At 38.3% G+C, this 20028-nt stretch overlaps 1 protein-coding gene across 1 annotated transcript in view; it reads left to right on the top strand.

Moving 5' to 3' along the window:
* LOC125403542 (cytochrome P450 2C55) overlaps nucleotides 1–19278 on the top strand; it is a 29370-nt gene extending 10092 nt beyond the window's left edge. Inside the window, exons 5-9 of the mRNA XM_048438960.3 lie at nucleotides 9466–9642; nucleotides 12916–13057; nucleotides 14109–14296; nucleotides 16833–16974; nucleotides 18783–19278. Coding sequence (XP_048294917.1) covers nucleotides 9466–9642; nucleotides 12916–13057; nucleotides 14109–14296; nucleotides 16833–16974; nucleotides 18783–18964 — 831 coding nt within the window. The 3' untranslated portion in view covers nucleotides 18965–19278. The remainder of the gene's footprint in view (nucleotides 1–9465; nucleotides 9643–12915; nucleotides 13058–14108; nucleotides 14297–16832; nucleotides 16975–18782) is intronic.
* The last annotated feature ends 750 nt before the right edge of the window (nucleotides 19279–20028 follow it).

Genomic DNA, 20028 nt, shown 5'->3' with positions numbered 1-20028 from the left:
CTGCTATGAACATAGTTGAACAAATGCTTTTGTGGTATGATAGGGCATCTCTTGGGTATATTCCCAAGAGTGGAATTGCTGGGTCCTGAGGGAGGTTGACTCCCAGTTTCCTGAGAAACTGCCACACTGATTTCCACAGTGGCTGCACAAGTTTGCATTCCTACCAACAATGTATGAGTGTTCCCCTCACTCCACATCCTCTCCAGCATAGGTTATCATTGGTGTTTTTGACTTTAGCTAATCTGACCGGTGTAAAATGGTATTTCATAGTTGTCTTGATTTGCATTTCCCTGATCGCTAAGGAGGTTGAGCATGACCTTAAGTGTCTTTTGGCCATTTGAAGTTCCTCTGTTGAGAGTTCTCTGTTCAGATCAGCACCCCATTTTTTAATTGTGTTAATTAGAGTTTTAGTGTCTAGTTTCTTGAGTTCTTTGTATATTTTGGAGATCAGGCCTTTATCTGATGAGGGGTTGGTGAAGATCTTCTCCCAGTCAGAAGGTAGCCTTTTTGTCTTACTGACGGTGTCCTTTGCTTTACAGAAGCTTCTCAGTTTCAGGAGGTCCCATTTATTCATTGATTCTCTTATTGTCTGTGCTACTGGGGTTCTACTTAGGAAGTGGCCTCCTGTGCCTATATCTTGTAGACTATTTCCCACTTTCTCTTCTATCTGGTTCAAAGTGGTCCGATTAATGTTGAGGTCTTTAATCCATTTGGACTTGATTTTTGTGCATGGTGGTAGATATGGATCTACTTTCATTCTTCTACAGGTTGACATCCAGTTTTACCAGCACCATTTGTTGAAGATGTTCTCCTTCTTCCATTGTATACCTTTACCTCCCTTGTCGAAAATTAGGTGTTCATAGGTTTGTGGGTTAATATCTGGGTCTTCTATTCGATTCCATAAGTCGACTTCTCTGTTCTTATGCCAAATACCAAGCTGTTTTCAATACTGTAGCTCTGTAATAGAGTTTGAAGTCCGGGATGGTAATGCCTCCAGAAGTTCCTTTATTGTATAAGATTGTTTTGGCTATCCTGGGTTTTTTGTTTTGCCATATAAACTTGATTCTTGTTTTCTCAAGGTCTGTGAAGAAGTTTGATGGGATTTTGATGGGGATTGCATTGAATTTATAGATTGCTTTTGGTAGAATTGCCATTTTTACTATGTTGATTCTCCCAATCCAAGAGCAGGGGAGGTCTTTCCATTTTCTGGTATCCTCCTCAATTTCTTTCTTCAAAGACTTAAAGTTCTTGTCAAATAGGTCTTTTGCTTCCTTGGTTAGAGTAACCCCAAGTTATTTTATGTTATTTGTGGCTATCGTGAAGGGTGATGTTTCTCTGATTTCCCTCTCTGCTTCTTTATCCTTTGTGTATAGGAGGGCAACTGATTTTTTGGAGTTGATCTTGTATCCTGCCACATTACTAAAGGTGTTTATCAGCTGTAGGAGTTCTTTGGTAGAGTTTTTGGGGTCGCTTATGTACACTGTCATATCGTCTGCACATAATGAAAGTTTATCTTCATCCTTTCCAATTCGAATCCCCTTGATCCCCTTATGTTGTCTTATTGCTATTGTTAGAACTTCAAGCACTATATTGAAGAGGTATGGAGAGAGTGGACATCCTTGTTGTGTTCCTGATTTTAGTGGAAAGGCTTTGAGTTTCTCTCCATTCAATTTGATGTTAGCTGTCGGTTTGCTGTATATTGCTTTTATTATATTTAGGTATGATCCTTGAATCCCCAATCTCTCCAACACCTTTATCATAAATGGGTGTTGAATTTTGTCAAATGCTTTTTCAGCATCCAGTGAAATGATCATATGGTTTTTTTCTTTCAGTTTATTTATATGATGGATTACATTGATAGATTTGCGTATGTTGAAGCAGCCCTGCATCTCTGGGATGAAGCCTACTTGATCATAATGGATAATTTTTCTAATGTGTTCTTGGATTCGGTTTTCCAGTATTTTATTGAGAATTTTCGCGTCGATGTTCTTGAGTGAGATTGGCCTGTAATTCTCTTTCTTGGTTGTGTCTTTGTGTGGTTTTGGTATCAGAATAACTGTAGCTTCATAAAAGGAGTTTGGCAATGACTCTTCTGTTTCTATATTGTGGAATACATTAAGGAGTATAGGTATTAGCTGTTCCTGGAAGTTCTGGTAGAATTCTGAATTGAAACCATTTGGTCCTGGGCTTTTTTTTTTCTTAGTCATGTTTTTATTTATTTATTTTTTCCGTTAGAATTGTTTATTCAAGTATCCAAAAACACTCTTTCCACTTCCTCCCCTCCTCCCAATACCCTCCCGCTCCCCCCACTTCCTCTCCTCCTCCCTCACCATTCCCCAGAGCAGTCAGGGTTTCCTGCCCTGTGAGAAATCCATGTTCCTCCCCTCTCCCTCCAGGTCCAGGAAGGTGAGCATCCAAACAGGCCAGGATCCCAAAAAGCCAGTCCATGTAGACGAAACAAGACCCAGTGCCATTGTCAATGGCTTCTCAGTTTTCATTGAGGCCTTGGGGGCTCAGTCAGTCCCCCTGTCAGCCACATTCAGAGAATCCGGTTTGATCACATGCTCGTTCAGTCCCAGTCCAGCCGGCCTTGGTGAGCTCCCACTCGATCAGTCCCCTTGTATCCGTGGGTGAATGCACCCTTCGTGGTCCTGACTTCCAGTGCTCCAATGTGGGTCTCTGTCTCTATCTCCATCCATCGTCGGATGAAGGCCCCCTCTGATTTTCCTTTCCTTCGTCACGATCTCCCTCCCTCGGTTTCTCATTTGGACCTAGGGAGTTAAGTCCAGTGTTCCAATATGTGTCTCTGTCTCTATCTCCATCCTTCGCCATATGAAGGTTCTGTGGTGACATGCAAAATATTCATCAGTATGGTCATGGGCCAAGGCCAGTTCAGGCACCCTCTCCTCTGCCACCAAGAGTACCATCTGGGGACCTCTCCTTGGGCCTGGAAACCCTTCCAGAATCAAGTCTCTTGCAAACCCTAAAATGACTCCCTTAGTTGAGATACAAACTTTCCTGCTCCCATAGCCATCCTTCCTCCCTCCCCCCTCCCATTCCCCCAAGCCATCCCCAATCCTCCCCCTCTCCCCTCTCCCTAACCATTCCCCCTTACTTCCACTCCCTCAACCCCCGTGCACCCAAGTTTGCCTGGCAATCTTGCCTACTTCTAATATCGAGGAGGATAACTATATGACTTTCTTCAGGTTCACCTTCTTATTTAGGTTCTCTAGGATCACAAATTATAGACTCAAAGACCTTTAATTATGGCTAGAATCCACTTATGAGTGAGTACATACCATATTCCTCTTTTTTGGTCTGTGTTACCTCACTCAGTAAAGCTTTTTCTATTTCTATCCATTTGCATGCAAAATTCAAGATGTCATTGTTTTTTTTACCGCTGAGTAAAACTCTAATGTGTATATTTTCCACACCTTTCTTTATCCATTCTTCTATTGAGGGGCACCTAGGTTGTTTCCATGTTCTGGCTATTACAAATAGTGCAGCTATGAACATAGTTGAACAAATACTTTTGTAGTATGATAGGGCATCTCTTGGTTATATTCCCAAGAGTGGAATTGCTGGGTCCTGAGGGAGGTTGTCTCCAAGTTTCCTGAGAAACCGCCACTCTGATTTCTACAGTGGCTGCACAAGTTTGCATTCCCACTAACAATGTATGAGTGTTCCCCTCACTCCACATCCTCTCCAGCATAGGCTGTCATTGGTGTTTTTGAGTTTAGCTATTCTGACAGGTGTAAGATAGTATCTCAAAGTTGTTTTGATTTGCATTTCCAAATTAATTCCAATTAAGGAGGTTGAGCATGTCCTTAAGTGTCTTCTGGTCATTTGAAGTTCATCTGTTGTGAATTCTCTCTTCAGTTCAGTACTCTTCTATCAGGTTCAAAGTGGACAGATTAATGTTGATGTCTTTAATCCATTTGGACTTGAGTTTTGTGCATGGTGATAGATATGAATCTTCTTTCATTCTTCTACAGGTTGACATCCAGTTATGCCAGCACCATTTGTTAAAGATGCTTTCCTTCTTCCATTGTATACCTTTAGCTCCCTTGTCGAAAATTAGGTGTTCATAGGTTTGTGGGTTAATATCCAGGTCTTCTATTCGATTCCATAGGTCTCCTTCTCTGTTCTTATGCCAGTACCAAGCTGTTTTCAACACTGTAGCTCTGTAATAGAGTTTGAAGTCCGGGATGGTAATGCCTCCAGAAGTTCCTTTATTGTATAAGATTGTTTTGGCTATCCTGGGTTTTTTGTTTTGCCATATAATCTTGATTCTTGTTTTCTCAAGGTCTGTGAAGAAGTTTGATGGGATTTTGATGGGGATTGCATTGAATTTATAGATTGCTTTTGGTAGAATTGCCATTTTTACTATGTTGATTCTCCCAATCCAAGAGCAGGGGAGGTCTTTCTATTTTCTGGTATCCTCCTCAATTTCTTTCTTCAAAGACTTAAAGTTCTTGTCAATAGGTCTTTCACTTCCTTGGTTAGAGTAACTCCACGATATTTTATGCTATTTGTGGCTATCGTGAAGGGTGATGTTTCTCTGATTTCCCTCTCTGCTTCTTTATCCTTTGTGTATAGGAGGGCAACTGATTTTTTGGAGTTGATCTTGTATCCTGCCACATTACTAAAGGTGTTTATCAGCTGTAGGAGTTCTTTGGTAGAGTTTTTGGGGTCGCTTATGTACACTATCATGTCATCTGCAAATAACGAAAGTTTAACTTCATCCTTTCCAATTCGAATCCCCTTGATCCCCTTATGTTGTCTTATTGTTTTTGCTAGAACTTCAAGCACTATATTGAAGATGTATGGAGAGAGTGGACATCCTTGTTGTGTTCCTGATTTTAGTGGAAAGGCTTTGAGTTTCTCTCCATTCAATTTGATGTTAGCTGTCGGTTTGCTGTATATTGCTTTTATTATATTTAGGTATGATCCTTGAATCCCCAATCTCTCCAACACCTTTATCATAAATGGGTGTTGAATTTTGTCAAATGCTTTTTCAGCATCCAGTGAAATGATCATATGGTTTTTTTCTTTCAGTTTATTTATATGATGGATTACATTGATAGATTTGCGTATGTTGAAGCAGCCCTGCATCTCTGGGATGAAGCCTACTTGATCATAATGGATAATTTTTCTAATGTGTTCTTGGATTCGGTTTTCCAGTATTTTATTGAGAATTTTCACATCGATGTTCATGAGTGAGATTGGCCTGTAATTCTCTTTCTTGGTTGTGTCTTTATGTGGTTTTGGTATCAGAATAACTGTAGCTTCATAAAAGGAGTTTGGCAATGACTCTTCTGTTTCTATATTGTGGAATACATTCAGGAGTATAGGTATTAGCTGTTCCTGGAAGTTCTGGTAGAATTCTGCATTGAAACCATCTGGTCCTGGGCTTTTTTGGTAGGGAGATTTTTGATAACAGCTTCTAATTCTTCGCGACTAACAAATCTATTTAGATTGTTCACCTGTTCTTGGTCCAATTTTGGTATATGGTACTTATCTAAAAAAATGTCCATTTCTTTTACATTTTCCAACTTTGTGGCATATAAAGTTTCGTAGTAAGATCTAATGATTCTCTGAATTTCCTCTGTGTCTGTGGTTATGTCCCCCTTTTCATTTCTGATCTTATTAATTTGGGTGTTCTCTCTCTGCCGTTTGATTAGTTTGGATAGGTTTTTGTCGATCTTGTTGATTTTCTCCAAGAACCAGCTTTTTGTTTCATTGATTCTTTGGATTGATTTCTGTGTTTCTATTTTGTTGATTTCAGCCCTCAGTTTGATTATTTCCAGTCTTCTACTCCTCCTGGGTGAATCAGCTTCTTTTTTTTCTAGAGCTTTCAAGTGTGCTGTTAAGTTTCCAATGTGTGCTTTCTCCGTTTTCTTTAATTGGGCACTTAGTGCTATGAACTTTCCTCTTAGCACTGCTTTCATAGTTTCCCATAGGTTTGAGTATGTTGTGTCTTTATTTTCATTAAATTCAAGGAAGACTTTAATTTCTCTCTTTATTTCTTCCTTAACCCAGGGGTGATTTTGTAGTTGACTGTTCAACTTCCATGAGTTTTTTTGGCTTCCTGGGGGTAGCATTGTTGTTGAATTCTAACTTTAATCCATGGTGATCTGACAAGACACAGGTGGTTACTAATATTTTTTTGTATCTGTGGAAGTTTGCTTTGTTACCGAGTATGTGATCAATTTTCGAGAAGGTTCCATGAGCTGCAGAGAAGAAGATATATTCTTTCCTATTTGGGTGAAGTGTTCTATAGATGTCTGTTAAGTCCATTTGATTCAATACCTCCAATGATCTCTTATTTCTCTGTTAGGCTTCTGTTTGATTGACCTGTCCATTGGTGAGAGAGGAGTGTTGAAGTCTCCTACTACTAGTGTGTGTGGTTTGATGACTGGCTTGAGTTCTAGAAGAGTTTTTTTTTTTTTACATAAGTGGGTGCCTTTATATAGGGGCATAGATATTCAGGATTGAGACTTTCTCCTGATGAATTGTTCCTGTTATGAGTATGAAATATCCATCTCCATCTCTTCTGATTGATTTTAGTTTGAAGTCGATTTTGTTAGATATTAGAATGGTCACACCCACTTGTTTCTTAGGTCCATTTGCTTGGAAAACCTTTTCCCAACCCTTTACTCTGAGTAGGTGTCTGTCTTTGTGGTTGAGGTGTGTTTCTTGTAAACAGCAGAATGTTGGATCCTGTTTTCATACCCAATCTCTAAGTCTGTGCCTTTTTATAGGTGAATTGAGTCCATTGATATTAAGTGGTATTAATGACCAGTGGTTGTTGTCTCCGGTCGTTTTTTTTGGGGGGCGGGTAGTAGAGTGTATGTGTTTTCCTTCTTTGAGTTGTGCTTGTGAAGGGTCGCTAGATGTCTGAGTTATTTTAGGCAGTGTTGGGAATGTTGGCTTCCTTGGGTTGTGATTTTCCTTCTAATATTCTCTGTAAGGCTGGATTTGTAGCAACGTATTGTTTAAATTTGTTTTTATCCTGGAATGTTTTGTTTTCTCCGTTGATAGTGAACAATAGCTTGACTGGGTATAGTAGTCTGGGCTTGCATCCCTGGTCTCTTAGTTTCTGCAGTACCTCTATCCAGGACCTTCTGGCTTTCATGGTTTCCATAGAGAAGTCTGGTGTAAGTCTGATAGGTTCACCTTTATAAGTTACTTGACCTTTTTCCTTCGCAGCTCTTAATATCCTTTCTTTAATCTGAATGCTTTGTGTTTTGATTATTATATGGCGAGGGGATTTTTTTTTCTGATCCAGTCTATTCGGTGTTCTGTATGCTTCTTGGACCTTCATAGGAATATCGTTCTCTAGGTTGGGAAAGTTTTCTTCTATAATTTTGTTGAATATATTTTCTGGACCTTTGATCTACAATTCTTCTCCTTCTTCTACCCCTATTATTCTTAGATTTGGTTTTTTTTTAAATTATGTCCCAGATTTCCTGAATGTTTTGTGATGAGAATTTGTTGGATTTGCTGTTTTCTTTGGTCAGAGCGTTTATTTTCTCTATGGTGTCTTCATAATCTGAGATTTGTTCTTCTATCTCTTGTATTCTATTGGTTATGCTTGTTCCTGAAGTCTCTGTTTGTTTACCTAGCTTTTCCATATCCAGCTGGCTCTCGGTTTGTGTTTTCTTCATTGCCTCCATTTCAGTTTTCAATTCTTGAACTGATTCCATTACCTGTTTGATTGTTTTTTCTTGGTTTCCCAGGGTATCGTTTACGAATTTAGTCATTTCTTCAAACTTTTTGTTATATTTCTCTTCTATTTCTTCACTCATTTCTTCAATCTTTTTGTTATATTTCTCTTCTCTTTCTTTAAGTGAGCTATTCATACCCTGTTCAAGAGACTCTATTGCTTTCATAATGACACTGTTTTCCACTTCTTCTGGAATAGGGTATTCAAGTCCTTCTGTTGTAAGATCGCAGGGATCTGGTGTTTTCATGTTGTTTTTCAGATTATTGGAGGAATTCTTGCTTTGGCGCCTGCCCATCTCTTCCTTCAGATGCTCTCCAATGGCTCTTCCCTCCGCTGGGTCTTCCACTACAGGATTAGTGCCCCTTGCTGGCCAGGAATCACTTTGCCTGCAGTCCTACCTTGCTGCAGGCAGGCTATTAAAACAAAAGGAACTACCTCCCATTTGCACTCACTACCCCGTCCTGGTGGAGCCCACCCAGGCTGAGTTGGAGGATTTTATGCCCTGAAAAAGGGAGATAGGAAGGGGAGGGGTTCCTGGCTGAAAGCGGTGATGGGGTAGGGGGAGAGAGGGTTTAGGTGTGGAAAGCCGCCCCTTCGGAATACCCAGGGAGATAAGGATGGCGGGAAGATTCTTGATTGAGCTCTCTTGTTATCACCCTGTATTGATGCATTTTTTGTTTGCTTTTCTGCTTTAATTTTTAGAAGACTTTTTAAAAGTAGTTTTAGATCAACAGCAACATCCGGTGGAAGAGGTATTCCAACAGCTTCCAGTGATCTCCTTGACGTTTGCTTGTTCTTTATTTTCAGTCCTCAAGGATATCTCAGATTTTTAAACAATTATTTTCTTATTATTATTTTGCAAATTTAATTTTATAGATGAGTTCTGTGTTTTTATAATTTCCCACACTTTCCCTTTCCAGCTCTTTCCCTAAGACCCCCCCACTTCTTCTCAACTTTATGACTTTTGCTTCTTTAATTATTGTGTAATATACATATGGATATATAAATACATGTATTGCTCACATGTACATATGTTTAAAGATAAACATTTGGTACTGGATAACCTAGCAGGGAGTCTCATCCCTGGACAAAACTGATTCTTCCACTTTTTGCATCTGTTAATTGCCTCTAGTTTTTCATCTAGGAGTGGGGCCTTGTGAGATTTCTCACATTCATGTTGGCCAACTGGAGCTGTCATTGTGCAGGTCTTGTGTAGTTGCCCTATTGTGAAAAGTTCACAGGTATAAGTCCCTATCATATATCAGGGAAAGCTATCATATATAATCTGGAGTAACCACAAAAACAAGGGAATAAAAAGAGTAGCTCAGTTTTAAACAGTCATATCTGTTTCAAGATCATGCCTGGCAAATGTCCTTCAACCTCTATCTGCAGAGGAGTCAACTCATGAAATTCCAGAGCTTAGTTTTCACCTTTGATCATCTTGGTCAACATAGTGATCTTTTAAAATATTTGGTTAAGTGTTCTTTGCCAAATGACCACCATTTTTTTTTAATTTACTCTACTCTTTAACTATTGCTTGGAATATGCTGAATATGACTTTAATACATATTTATAACTTTTTTTGAGATGGCTTCTCATTATCTTATTATGCTACCCAGGCTTTTCCCAAACTCTTAGACTATGGTGATTCGCTCATGTAAGCCTCCGGAGTAACTGGTCTACAAATGTGAGTGATCACATTCAGCCTAATAAATGCATATTTTTACATCTTTAAGGTCTGCAATGCTATTCCTATCTTCCTCGATTATCTCCCAGGGAGCCACAGGAAAGTATTTAAAAATTTTGCTGATATAAAAAGTTATATTTTGAAACGAGTGAAAGAACACCAAGAAACACTGGATATGGACAATCCTCGGGACTTCATTGACTGTTTCCTGATCAAAATGGAACAGGTAAAAGGTTATTTGTGGGCTTTCATTTTGCGTTTCATCAATCATTTCTATCCTTACTGTTGGAAATTTAATATTTAGGCAAGAAACACTTGGTAAGCACTTTAGTTCCTATTGTGGATATGGATTGGACAAGCATCATTTAAGATTTAAAAATGAATTGTTAAGCAATTAAAATACATCAGCATCATTTAATGAGTATATGAGGAAAAGGAATATACATTTCAGGCGAGTTAGACGTTATGAGCGATGTTGAAAATACAAAATATCAAACATTAAAATAAAAAGTGGACTTGACCATATAGGAGAATGATAAACATGAGCTTCACCTGGTAGACTTCACTGGTGACTCGGTTTCATTACTAGCCTTTGAGCGTTTGCAGTGAGGTTGCAGGAGTGAGAATTAAGATGTGCACAGTGATGAGAGTGATGAGAGACTCACATGTGTGCTGACATGGAGGAAGGTCACCTTAGCTGAGCAGAGCCAGAAATGATCCAGCACAAACAGGTAAAGATGTCTTTGAGGTACTCTGAACACAAAGGTATTGGCAAGAAGATATTTGGTTTACTCAGGCATTTGCTTAAAACAAGACAGTGCAATGCTTGTACTACCAGGGTGAATCACTGAGTTCGGTGGAGTCATATCTGAGATGAGAATGGTGTTCAAAGGCCAGATACAAGACCTTTCCCTTCTCTGGATTGCCTTAATGGTAGTCTGGATTATGAGAAAATAGATTCTGAAATAATATTGTCATTAATCTTGACTTATTCTCAGCTATCTTGAATTTTAAATCTATCTCATATTTAAAAACCCACCAATTTATCGATGGGTAACTTGATTGTTTTCAAGGGACAATGCTGGAAGTAACACAGGAAAGTAGGCATCTCTTTGACTTGTTAATTTCAATTAGTTTTGGGATGTATGATGAAGAGTGGAATGGTTGAGTCATATTTCTTTCATTTTTGCTTTTTTGATGAACCACCGTGCTATTTGTCAAGATGACTGTAATAATTTATATTAGAATAGCAATGTACAGAACACCTGCGCTTACCATCTTAAAAGAATTCTCCCCAGTGGTTAGCACCCTTAGTGGTAATTGCAGAACTATACAAAGCAGCCAGTTCCCCCTGTGGTTTAGAGACCCACACAGATGTTTATTTCCCTCTGCTCCAGAGTTGCTTAATTAATAGTCAACTTACTGGGAACTTTTGAGATAGAAAGTTTCAATTATGGCCTTGTCCTTCCCTCACTCAGAAAATTTTGTATGTTGGGACTTTTAAAGAATTTTATGATGCTGGGTGCGGTGGTATATGCATTTAATCCCACCATTTGGGAGGCAGAGGCAGGTAGATCTCTAAGTTCAAGACCAACCTGGTATACAGAGCAAGTTCCAGGGCAACCAGGTTAACAGACCCACACTATCTCAAAAACAAATCAAACTAAAACAAAAACAGAAACACCCAAAATTAAAAACCAAAACACCAAAAAACCAAAACCCAAAATTCCAAACCAAAATAGACAAAAACAAAGAAAAACTTTTTTTTTTTTTTGGCCAGGCAGTGGTGGTGAATGCCTTTAATCCCAGCTACAGGGCAAGTTCCAGGACAGCCAAGGTTACACAGAGAAACCTGTTTCGACAAACCATAGAAACAAACAAATAAATGAAATAAAGAAGGAAAGACAGAAAGAAAGGAAGAAGAAAGCAAGCAAGCAAGAATTTTATGGTAGAGTCTTTGGATTGCCATTATTGGCCCAACATAATTTCAACCTTTATGTCCCATTTGGTATAAATATAAATAATTTCTCAGTTGACAAATGTTGTGGAATATTTCATAACACTGTGATACCCTGAGACTGTGTTAGTAAAGTTAACCTTGAATCAGGGAGCAGAGACGGCAACCAGCTCACAAAATTTAGCCATAGAGAATACAGAGGACTCAGGATACAGATAGAAAGGCACAACAAGGAGTAGGAAGGGGCTTGGAGATTTGTGGACTGGTTATTCTTCCTGTTGTGTTCTGGGAAGTGTGGAGAGAAGGTCAGCTGGTTGCTCTTCTGTTGCATCTTTGATTACCAGGTTTTCATGCCAACATCTGACACCAAGTCTTTATTGGTAGCAGAACAACATAGATAAAAACAGACAAGTGTGTTAGGCTCAAATCCTATTCTGTCTTTTCTTCAGAGAGACAGGTGGAAGGGGATTCTGGAGTCTCTTATTCAATTTTGTAAAAATTCTAAAAACTCTTCCTTGCCATGCTTACACTTTTGGTGCACGAGTATTCATCCTGTTTTTAAGGATTTATTGTAGTGAGGAGCTGCGGGCAGGCCTGCTTTTCATCCCACCCGGCTCTTGCATGGCTAGCTTAGCCCTGGAAATAACAACACACAAATTGTATTCATTTAAACACTGCCTGGCCCATTATCTCTAGAGAGTTAGTTATTGGCTAACTCTCACATCTTGATATTAACCCATTTCTAATAATCTGTGTAGCACCATAAGGTGGTGGCTTACCGGAAAAGATTCAGCATGTCTGACCTGGTGGCTGGCTCCATGGCGTCTGCCTCATTGCCCTCTTCCCAGCATTCTGTTCTGTTTACTCTGCCTACCTAATTTTCTGTCCTATCAGAGGGCCAAGGCAGTCTCTTTATTAATCAATGAAACTAACACATAACAGAAGCCCCACCTACATCAATTTATTACTATTTGAAAATTGTGCATAGGTGTATGTATTTCTACACACGAGTCCAGGTGACCCTGGGGGCCAGAGGTGTTGGATTCTTTGATGCTGGAGTTCCAGAAGGATTTGCAGAGGAGCCTGATGTGGGTGCTGGGAACCGAACTTGGGTTCTCTGGAAGAGCAACAAGTGCTTTTAACTGCGGAGCCATCTCTCCAGCCCTCATACAAATGTCAAAATACTCATGTTCCAGCTGTACAACCTCCACTGCTCTAATGCATTTTACATAAGAAGGAACGAGAAATTTGTACCAGGGGCTTCTTTTTCTTATGTTATTAGTGTGACATGGTTTGTATGACTTACTATAGCTAGAAGAAGGTCTGAGAAATTAGATTTTGATGCAAGGAAGAAATAAGGGCATAGACATGAAGATTGGGTCAGGTAATTTGCATTGTCTGCCATATTGTGCACTTACTGTAATATTTTTACTACACTGTTCACTTTCTAAATTTGTTTATCTGTAGAACGACCTGTATTATTTGCACTTGTTGAAATTTAATATAACTGTCACTATCTAATAATAAAATAAAAATTCCTAGGAAAAGAACAACCCACAGTCTGAGTTTACTACTGAAAGTCTGATGGCTACAGTGGCCGATGTGTTTGTAGCTGGATCAGAAACCACAAGTACTACCCTGAGATACGGACTCTTGCTCCTTCTCAAGCACACAGACGTCATAGGTATGAGTTTGACATGTAGGAGGCAAAGCTGACATTTCTGAAAAAAGTTTAATATTGATGTTTCAGTGTCACTATCTGTCATTAATCACGTATGATAAGATGAAAATGAGATCAATTTTGATGATATAGAAAACAAGGGAGGGAAGTATAGTTACTGTGAACAGTAGTCAAACATCAAAGCTCCAAATGAAAAGATACTCTAGGTACTGTCTGGAGTGTATATGTTTGTGTGTGTGTGTGCACATGTATGTCTGTGTATTTATATGTATGTATGAATGTTTGCATGTATTTGTGTGTGAGGTGATCATATGGTGTAATTCATCTCTATTGTAAAACTGCTCAGAAACAGTGTAATCAAATAATAGAAATAGTTATTATTTACAAATGTGAACAGAAACTATAGACAAAACTTCTAGAAAGTCTCAAAATGAATGCCTTTGGGAAATGTAAGGATGAAAAAGAATACTAAGTTTTGCATATACACAAATACACACATGTACAGATATTAGTATTCAAAAATTTTTTTTTACTGATTTTATGTGCATGGGCATTTTCCCGACATGTATGTCTGTGGACTGTGTTCATGTCTGGTGCCTACAAGTCCAGAAGAGGACATCAGATCTCCTGATACTGAGCTAGAGGCAGTTGTGGGCCACTATAGGTAGAGAAATTAAATCTGGGCCCTTTGGAGGACAGGCCAGTGCTTTTAGCCACTGAGGCATCCATCCAGCTCCAGATTTTCATTTTAAGAATTACTGTTATTTTGATGTGAAATTAATTTTGTTTTGTGCTTTTTCTATATAATGGTAATTATTAGAATTCGTTGGTGTTAGACATTTACATATTAAAACATTTCATCTTTTCTGTGTATTGATAATGCTGCATAATAATGTACCTGTCTGCACAGACAATGCCTAAATAGTGGGATGGTTTTGTGTATTATATCAAGTTTCTAATTCTATGTGTGTATGTGGCCTGATACCTTTGTCACACTTCATATTGACTTGAATCATTATAGCAACTCTACCATTTCTCAATTGTGCCTTATCAGCTAAAGTCCAGAAAGAGATTGATAATGTGATTGGCAGAAACAGGAGTCCCTGCATGCAGGACAGAACTCGAATGCCTTACACAGATGCGACAGTGCACGAGATCCAGAGATATGTTAACCTCATCCCCAACAATGTACCCCATGCAGCTACCTGTGATGTTAGATTCAGAAATTATGTAATTCCCAAGGTAAGCTTATTTCTCTGACCCTGCACTTCAGTTATCTTTTAGTTTTTAAATTAAAGATATGGTTCCAATCCTTCACCAACACAAAATGAGAAAATTTCAGGACTCCTGTATGACTAGTAAATTTTATGACTTTCTTTTTCTTTCCCTCCTCCTCCTTCTTCTTCTCTCTCTTCTTCCTCTTTTGATGGGATCTCACTGTGTAGCTCTGACTAAACTCTAACTCACAGATCTGCTTTATGCTTTATGTGACATCTTATTAGTGAATGTCATCCAAATATAGTCTTCTTAAATATTTTTGGGGTTATGTTTACATTTCTAAGTAAATGTTAAATATTCAGTTTGTTGATTTTCCAAAATGCTTCTCTGAGGCTTTTTATTGGGGTGATTTTAAATGCAGTAATTTACAAATTATTGAAGCTTTAATGTGCTAAAGCTTTTGATTTGTGGATTTGATCATGGTCCCAAGTTATCTGACCTTTTCTTAATTTTCTCAACATTGTTTTCAGTACAACAGCTTCCACATATATTACTCTTTTCCAGAATGAATGAGATTTCTGAATTTATGAATAAAGTATAAACTCTTTGAAACACTTAAAACTGCTATTTTTTGTTCATTAGCTATGAGAGCTGTATACTGCTGAAAGGTGTTGAAGTCCCTATTCTTACTATATTGGAGTCTATGTTTCCCTCTAATCCTAATATGTTAAGCTTTTATATTTGTTGCTCTATGTTGTACCATGCTTTATGTTGGAAATACATATAATAACATACTATAGATATTTGGTATTATATAATAAATATCATCTATTATTTATATGATTATGAATTATAATATATAGCATATAACTTAATTTTATATGTTCCTCTGACTGAATTAACTCTTTTACTATGACATTCTTTGTCTCATTTTTATGATTTTGGCTTAAAGTATATTTTATTTAATTATGGCTACTTCTGTTTTAGATTCCAGTGACTGCACCATTTTATTGCATCTCTTTCAGTTTATATACATACCTATAGGTGAAGTAAACTAACAATATATTTTTTTGAACATTAAGTTTCTCATGGAATAGTATTTCAATTTGAGAATTTCATATGTAATTAGGGTAAGCACGGAAAAGCAGTTCCTTCTAATTGTCATTTATTTTCTGGTCTAATTATAGCTTCTTTATTTGTTCTCTCTCTTTTTTTCTAAAATTTTATTTTTTAAATATATGTTTATTTATTATGTATACAGTGTTCTGCCTGTATGTGTGCCTGCATGCTAGAAGAGGGCACCAGATCTCATTAAAGATAGTTATGAGCCACCATGTGGTTGCTGGGAATTGAACTCAGGACCTCTGGTAAAGCAGGCAGTGCTCTTAACCTCTGAACCATCTCTCCAGCCCTCTTTTCCCTCTTTTAAACACATCTTTTGTGGCAACATGGTTTCCCCAAAAGTGTGTAAGCATGTTTTGGATTCTTCCTTATTTTGTGTGTGTGTCTACTATAGATTTTACCTTGTATAGGAAAACAAAATTTTGATTCATCATGATATGTTGAAATGGCAACTTAACATGCTGATAAAGTTTAAAAAGAGATAAACAAATAAGCAAACAAACAAAAAAGGAAACAGAAAATAGCCCAATAGAAGATTCTGTATATATACATATTTTCCCTACATTTTGAGCGTTTTAAAAAATTTGAGTCACGGTCTCACTGTTTTGTTGATGTTGTCCCTGGTCTTTTGAATTGAAATGATTTCCATATGCCTTTCAGGCTACGGGCATGTGCCACCTTGCTCATGTATGTTTTGAAAATTTATCATTTTTACTTCCTTTTCTTTGTAGTGCTGGGGATTGAACCCAAGGCCTTGTACACATCAACCAAGTGTTGTTACACTGAGCTGTGGCTCCATAATTTGATTTGGATGCGATATCCTTTGTCCTTTGCTTATATTTGAACATACTTAAACAATTATATAATTATAATTTATAATTATAAATTATAAAAATTTATAATTTTTAACTGTTTTTTTTTGCCATTCATAGTTAAGATAGGATTTGTGTTTCATTCTTTTACAATGTTAAAGCCTTTTGAAACTGTCTGTAGTTTATTATGACCTGTGAGCTCCATACATTCTCATGTTTTTTCTTATGAACTGATATCTCTTTCACTTTGAAGAACTCCTTTTTTTCTGGAGCCTTTATCGTGTCTTCAGTTTTTAGGACTAATTTTGAAGGATATAGTGTTCTTTTTGCTTCATGAATGAGGATGTCTAAGACAGTTTTGAAAAGAAGCTATGATAGTGTTTTATTTCTTTCATTGTTAACTTTTAAAATTACATTTATTTATTGAGTGTGTGTGTATGTGTGTGTTTGTGTAAGTCAGAGGACCACTTGCATGAGTCAGTTTTTTTCTTTCACCCTCTGGGACTGGATCTGGGGGTCAAACTCAGGTTTTCAGGCTTCCATGCAAGCCTTTACCTGTTGAGCCACCTTGCCAGCCCCTCCACTCATTGGATTCTTTATCACATGCTTTTGTTTGTAATTTTCAGGGCACAGACTTAGTCACATCACTGACTTCTGTGCTACATGATGACAAAGAATTTCCCAACCCCAAAATATTTGATCCTAGCCATTTTCTGGATGAGAAAGGAAACTTTAAGAAGAGTGACTACTTTATGCCTTTCTCAACAGGTAAATGAATTTATTTCTATTTGTACTTCAGGTACAAGGTAAACCTTTTGTTTAGGGGGGGGCGCTATGTTGTCTAGGCTGACCTTGGACTCCTGAACTCAGGCTTCTTGTCCCAGCTGTCTGAATATTTGGCACTAGAGACATGTACCAAAAGGCATGATTCTACAAGTTACAGTTTTGAGATAAATTGGATCATCTACCATGTCCTCAGGGACAGGTGGATTTGCTCTTGGTGCCTAGCCTCTGGAGCAAGACTCCCAATGCCCATGCATGTTCTTCAATCTTCACCCATCCTCATTGTTGCCCCACATTAGTGGGACTTTGAGAATATCCAGCCTATGTTTTAAATTGAGAAAACGAGAACATAGTTGAATTCTGCTTCTGCATTTACCTCTATCCTTCCTAAGTGCTCCTATTGGAAGTGAACCTCATTTAGACTGTCCTCATCTGCATGAGAAAAGTGTCTCAGTTCATTCCCAGACATCTCTGAGAAACCAAGTGCCCTAGAGAATATAATGGGCTCTGGAGAGACTCACTCCTGAGTTAGGGAAGCAGGTGAGTCAACAGGGTGCTGTAATCCAGTTGGACTAGTGCTGTGAGAGAGGGAAGCTTGGGTTTCTGGTGAGGTCAGAGGGGAAGTTGCTCACAACCTGCTCTTTCATATCCATGGGAGTATTCGAACAGGATAGAGGGAAGTTGGATGACTCATAGGGAGGAAGGAAGTAGGAAAAGAAGAGGAGGCAGGGAACTGTACAGAGGAGATAAATTACAGGAGGATACATTTTCTGTAGATGCAGAAGACTAGAACTTGATGAGAAGGAAGGTTGAGAAAGACCTTAAAATGTGGATGGACACTCTGTCATGATTCTAGAGTCCCTAGGGTTTCCTTTACTTATGATCCTCCATCTTGGATGTTCAATTTCACTGCATATTATGTGTCCTGAGTCTCTGGACACAGAGTCACATTCATTCTTTGCCATGTGCTTTTATGACTTTCATGCGGGTCTGCATTGTACATTTTCATATGTGACAGACTGCCCTTCTTTTTAGGGTACTCATATTTGGGCAGAGAGGCAAAAGATGACACAACATCATGTTCAAGTGGTTGACGCTACTATGAAAGCAGGGACAGTGAGGAAGCCTGGGAGTCAGGGTCACAAAGGGTCCTAAAGAAATGGCACATATAGTGGGTCTTCAGGAAAGTATTAGAGTAGCACTTCTTAATCAAATGGTCAAGCCTGAAACTTTCTTTATGATGCTGGAGATTGGGGAAGGGAGCCGTGAATGGAGCTGAGGAGGGAGAGGCATGGCCTTGAGTATCAGACAGAAAAGAGAATGTGAAGGTCCAAGCCAAAGCGTTTGGATCTTGCCTCAGAGGGTAACTGCAGGAGATGTATCTGAAGCGAGGGAATTATAGATACAGACAGGAAAACTTGAATAGGCACAAATGGAACTTAGTATCGGAATTCCTTTGACACTTGCACCTTTGGCAACTAGAGCAGTAACGTGAACGTGCCACTAGAAGACTGATGTCAGCTTGAAAGGTCTAAGGATAGTTCTACTATAGGAATTGTTATTAAAGTTGTGATGTAGAGCTTATAAAAATATTTAAAGAATGAAGGGTGCCCACACAAGCCAGACAGTAAGTAGATGACATTATGTCCAATGTTGTGTGCATCTCTGTTCATTTTGTCATTCTGTGTTTGACTCACTCACCATTTAAGAATCAAATACTTAATGACTGACTTTATAACAGTTCATCACCTACTGTAAGGAGGGAACCCTCTGAGTTTGCTTTTGTTTTTCAGGAAAGCGAATGTGCGTGGGAGAGGCCCTGGCTCGCATGGAACTGTTTCTGTTTCTGACCACCATTGTACAGAATTTCGATCTGAAATCTTCGGTTGATACCAAGGACATTGAAACTACTCCAGTGGCCAGTACTTTTGGCCGCGTGCCACCTTCATACCAGCTGCATTTCATTCCTCGTTAAAGAACAGACTGGCTGTTGCTTTGCAGGTGTCTGTGACTTCTTCCCAGAGGCATGGCCGTCCTCCTTCTCACTACTAGGGATACCTCTCTCATTTATTCTCTCACATCTCTCCCTCTCCCCACAACCCAGTGAGCATCCATCCTTCTTTAGGAAGATTTTCCTGAGTTATCACCCACTGCCCTCTCCAGTCTGTAACATTTATATTGACCATGACCTGTAATAACTGAGTTATTAGCATGTTATGAATGTAATACAGAGCAGTTCAACCAAGAGCCATCTCTGCTCTTCTTGGTTCAAAATAAAAGGAGTTTTTTTTAACCGATGGGTCATTTTTTAGGTTTCTTTGTGCATAATGCATATAAAGAATGAAAAAGTAAAGTTAGTATCATAATGGAATAGCATCTTTCATCTATTAGGATGGGGATTATAAAATTAAAATAAAACAGAAAAAATATGAATTGGTAGTCATAGGTAGGAATTGAAATTCTTTATTTTGTCAACTTTTTAAAAACCTGGGTTGCTATAGCTGCGTAGGCTTATTTTTTGGCTTTCTGTACTAGTCTAAAGATATAATTTTGTATCACCATTATACTGCTTTTGTTATTATGACTCTACAGTGTAATTGGAAATCAAGTATTTTGATTAATTACATCAATCTTTTTAAGTATTATTTTGGGTTTTCAGGGTCTTTTTGTGATTTCATATGAATTTTAGGATTTTTTTTCTATCTCTGTGAAAACTCACATTAGAATTTTGATGAGGATTGTCCCTAATCACACATCACTTTCAATAATGCAGCCTTTTTCATGATATCAATTCTACTGACCTATGGGAACAGGAACTCTTTCTATCTTCATATGTCTTACTCAATTTTATTTTTTTTAGTGTTAAATTTTTGTTGTAGAGGTTTTTCTCTTCCTCTGTAGGTCTGTTATATTGTCATATTGTTAAAAAGCTATTGTGAATGGGATTGTTTTCCTGATCTCTTTCTCATTGTTTTGAAGTGACTGTATGAGGTAGAAGCCAAAGTCACCCTCGTCTGCACTCCCAGGCCAGAGCTCATA

Source organism: Myodes glareolus, chromosome 7 (assembly GCF_982192425.1).
Source record: "Myodes glareolus chromosome 7, mMyoGla1.1, whole genome shotgun sequence".
Classification (NCBI taxonomy): domain Eukaryota; kingdom Metazoa; phylum Chordata; class Mammalia; order Rodentia; family Cricetidae; genus Myodes; species Myodes glareolus.
The sequence above is the reverse complement of the archived record's forward strand: the minus strand, read 5'-3'. Positions and strand labels throughout refer to the sequence as shown.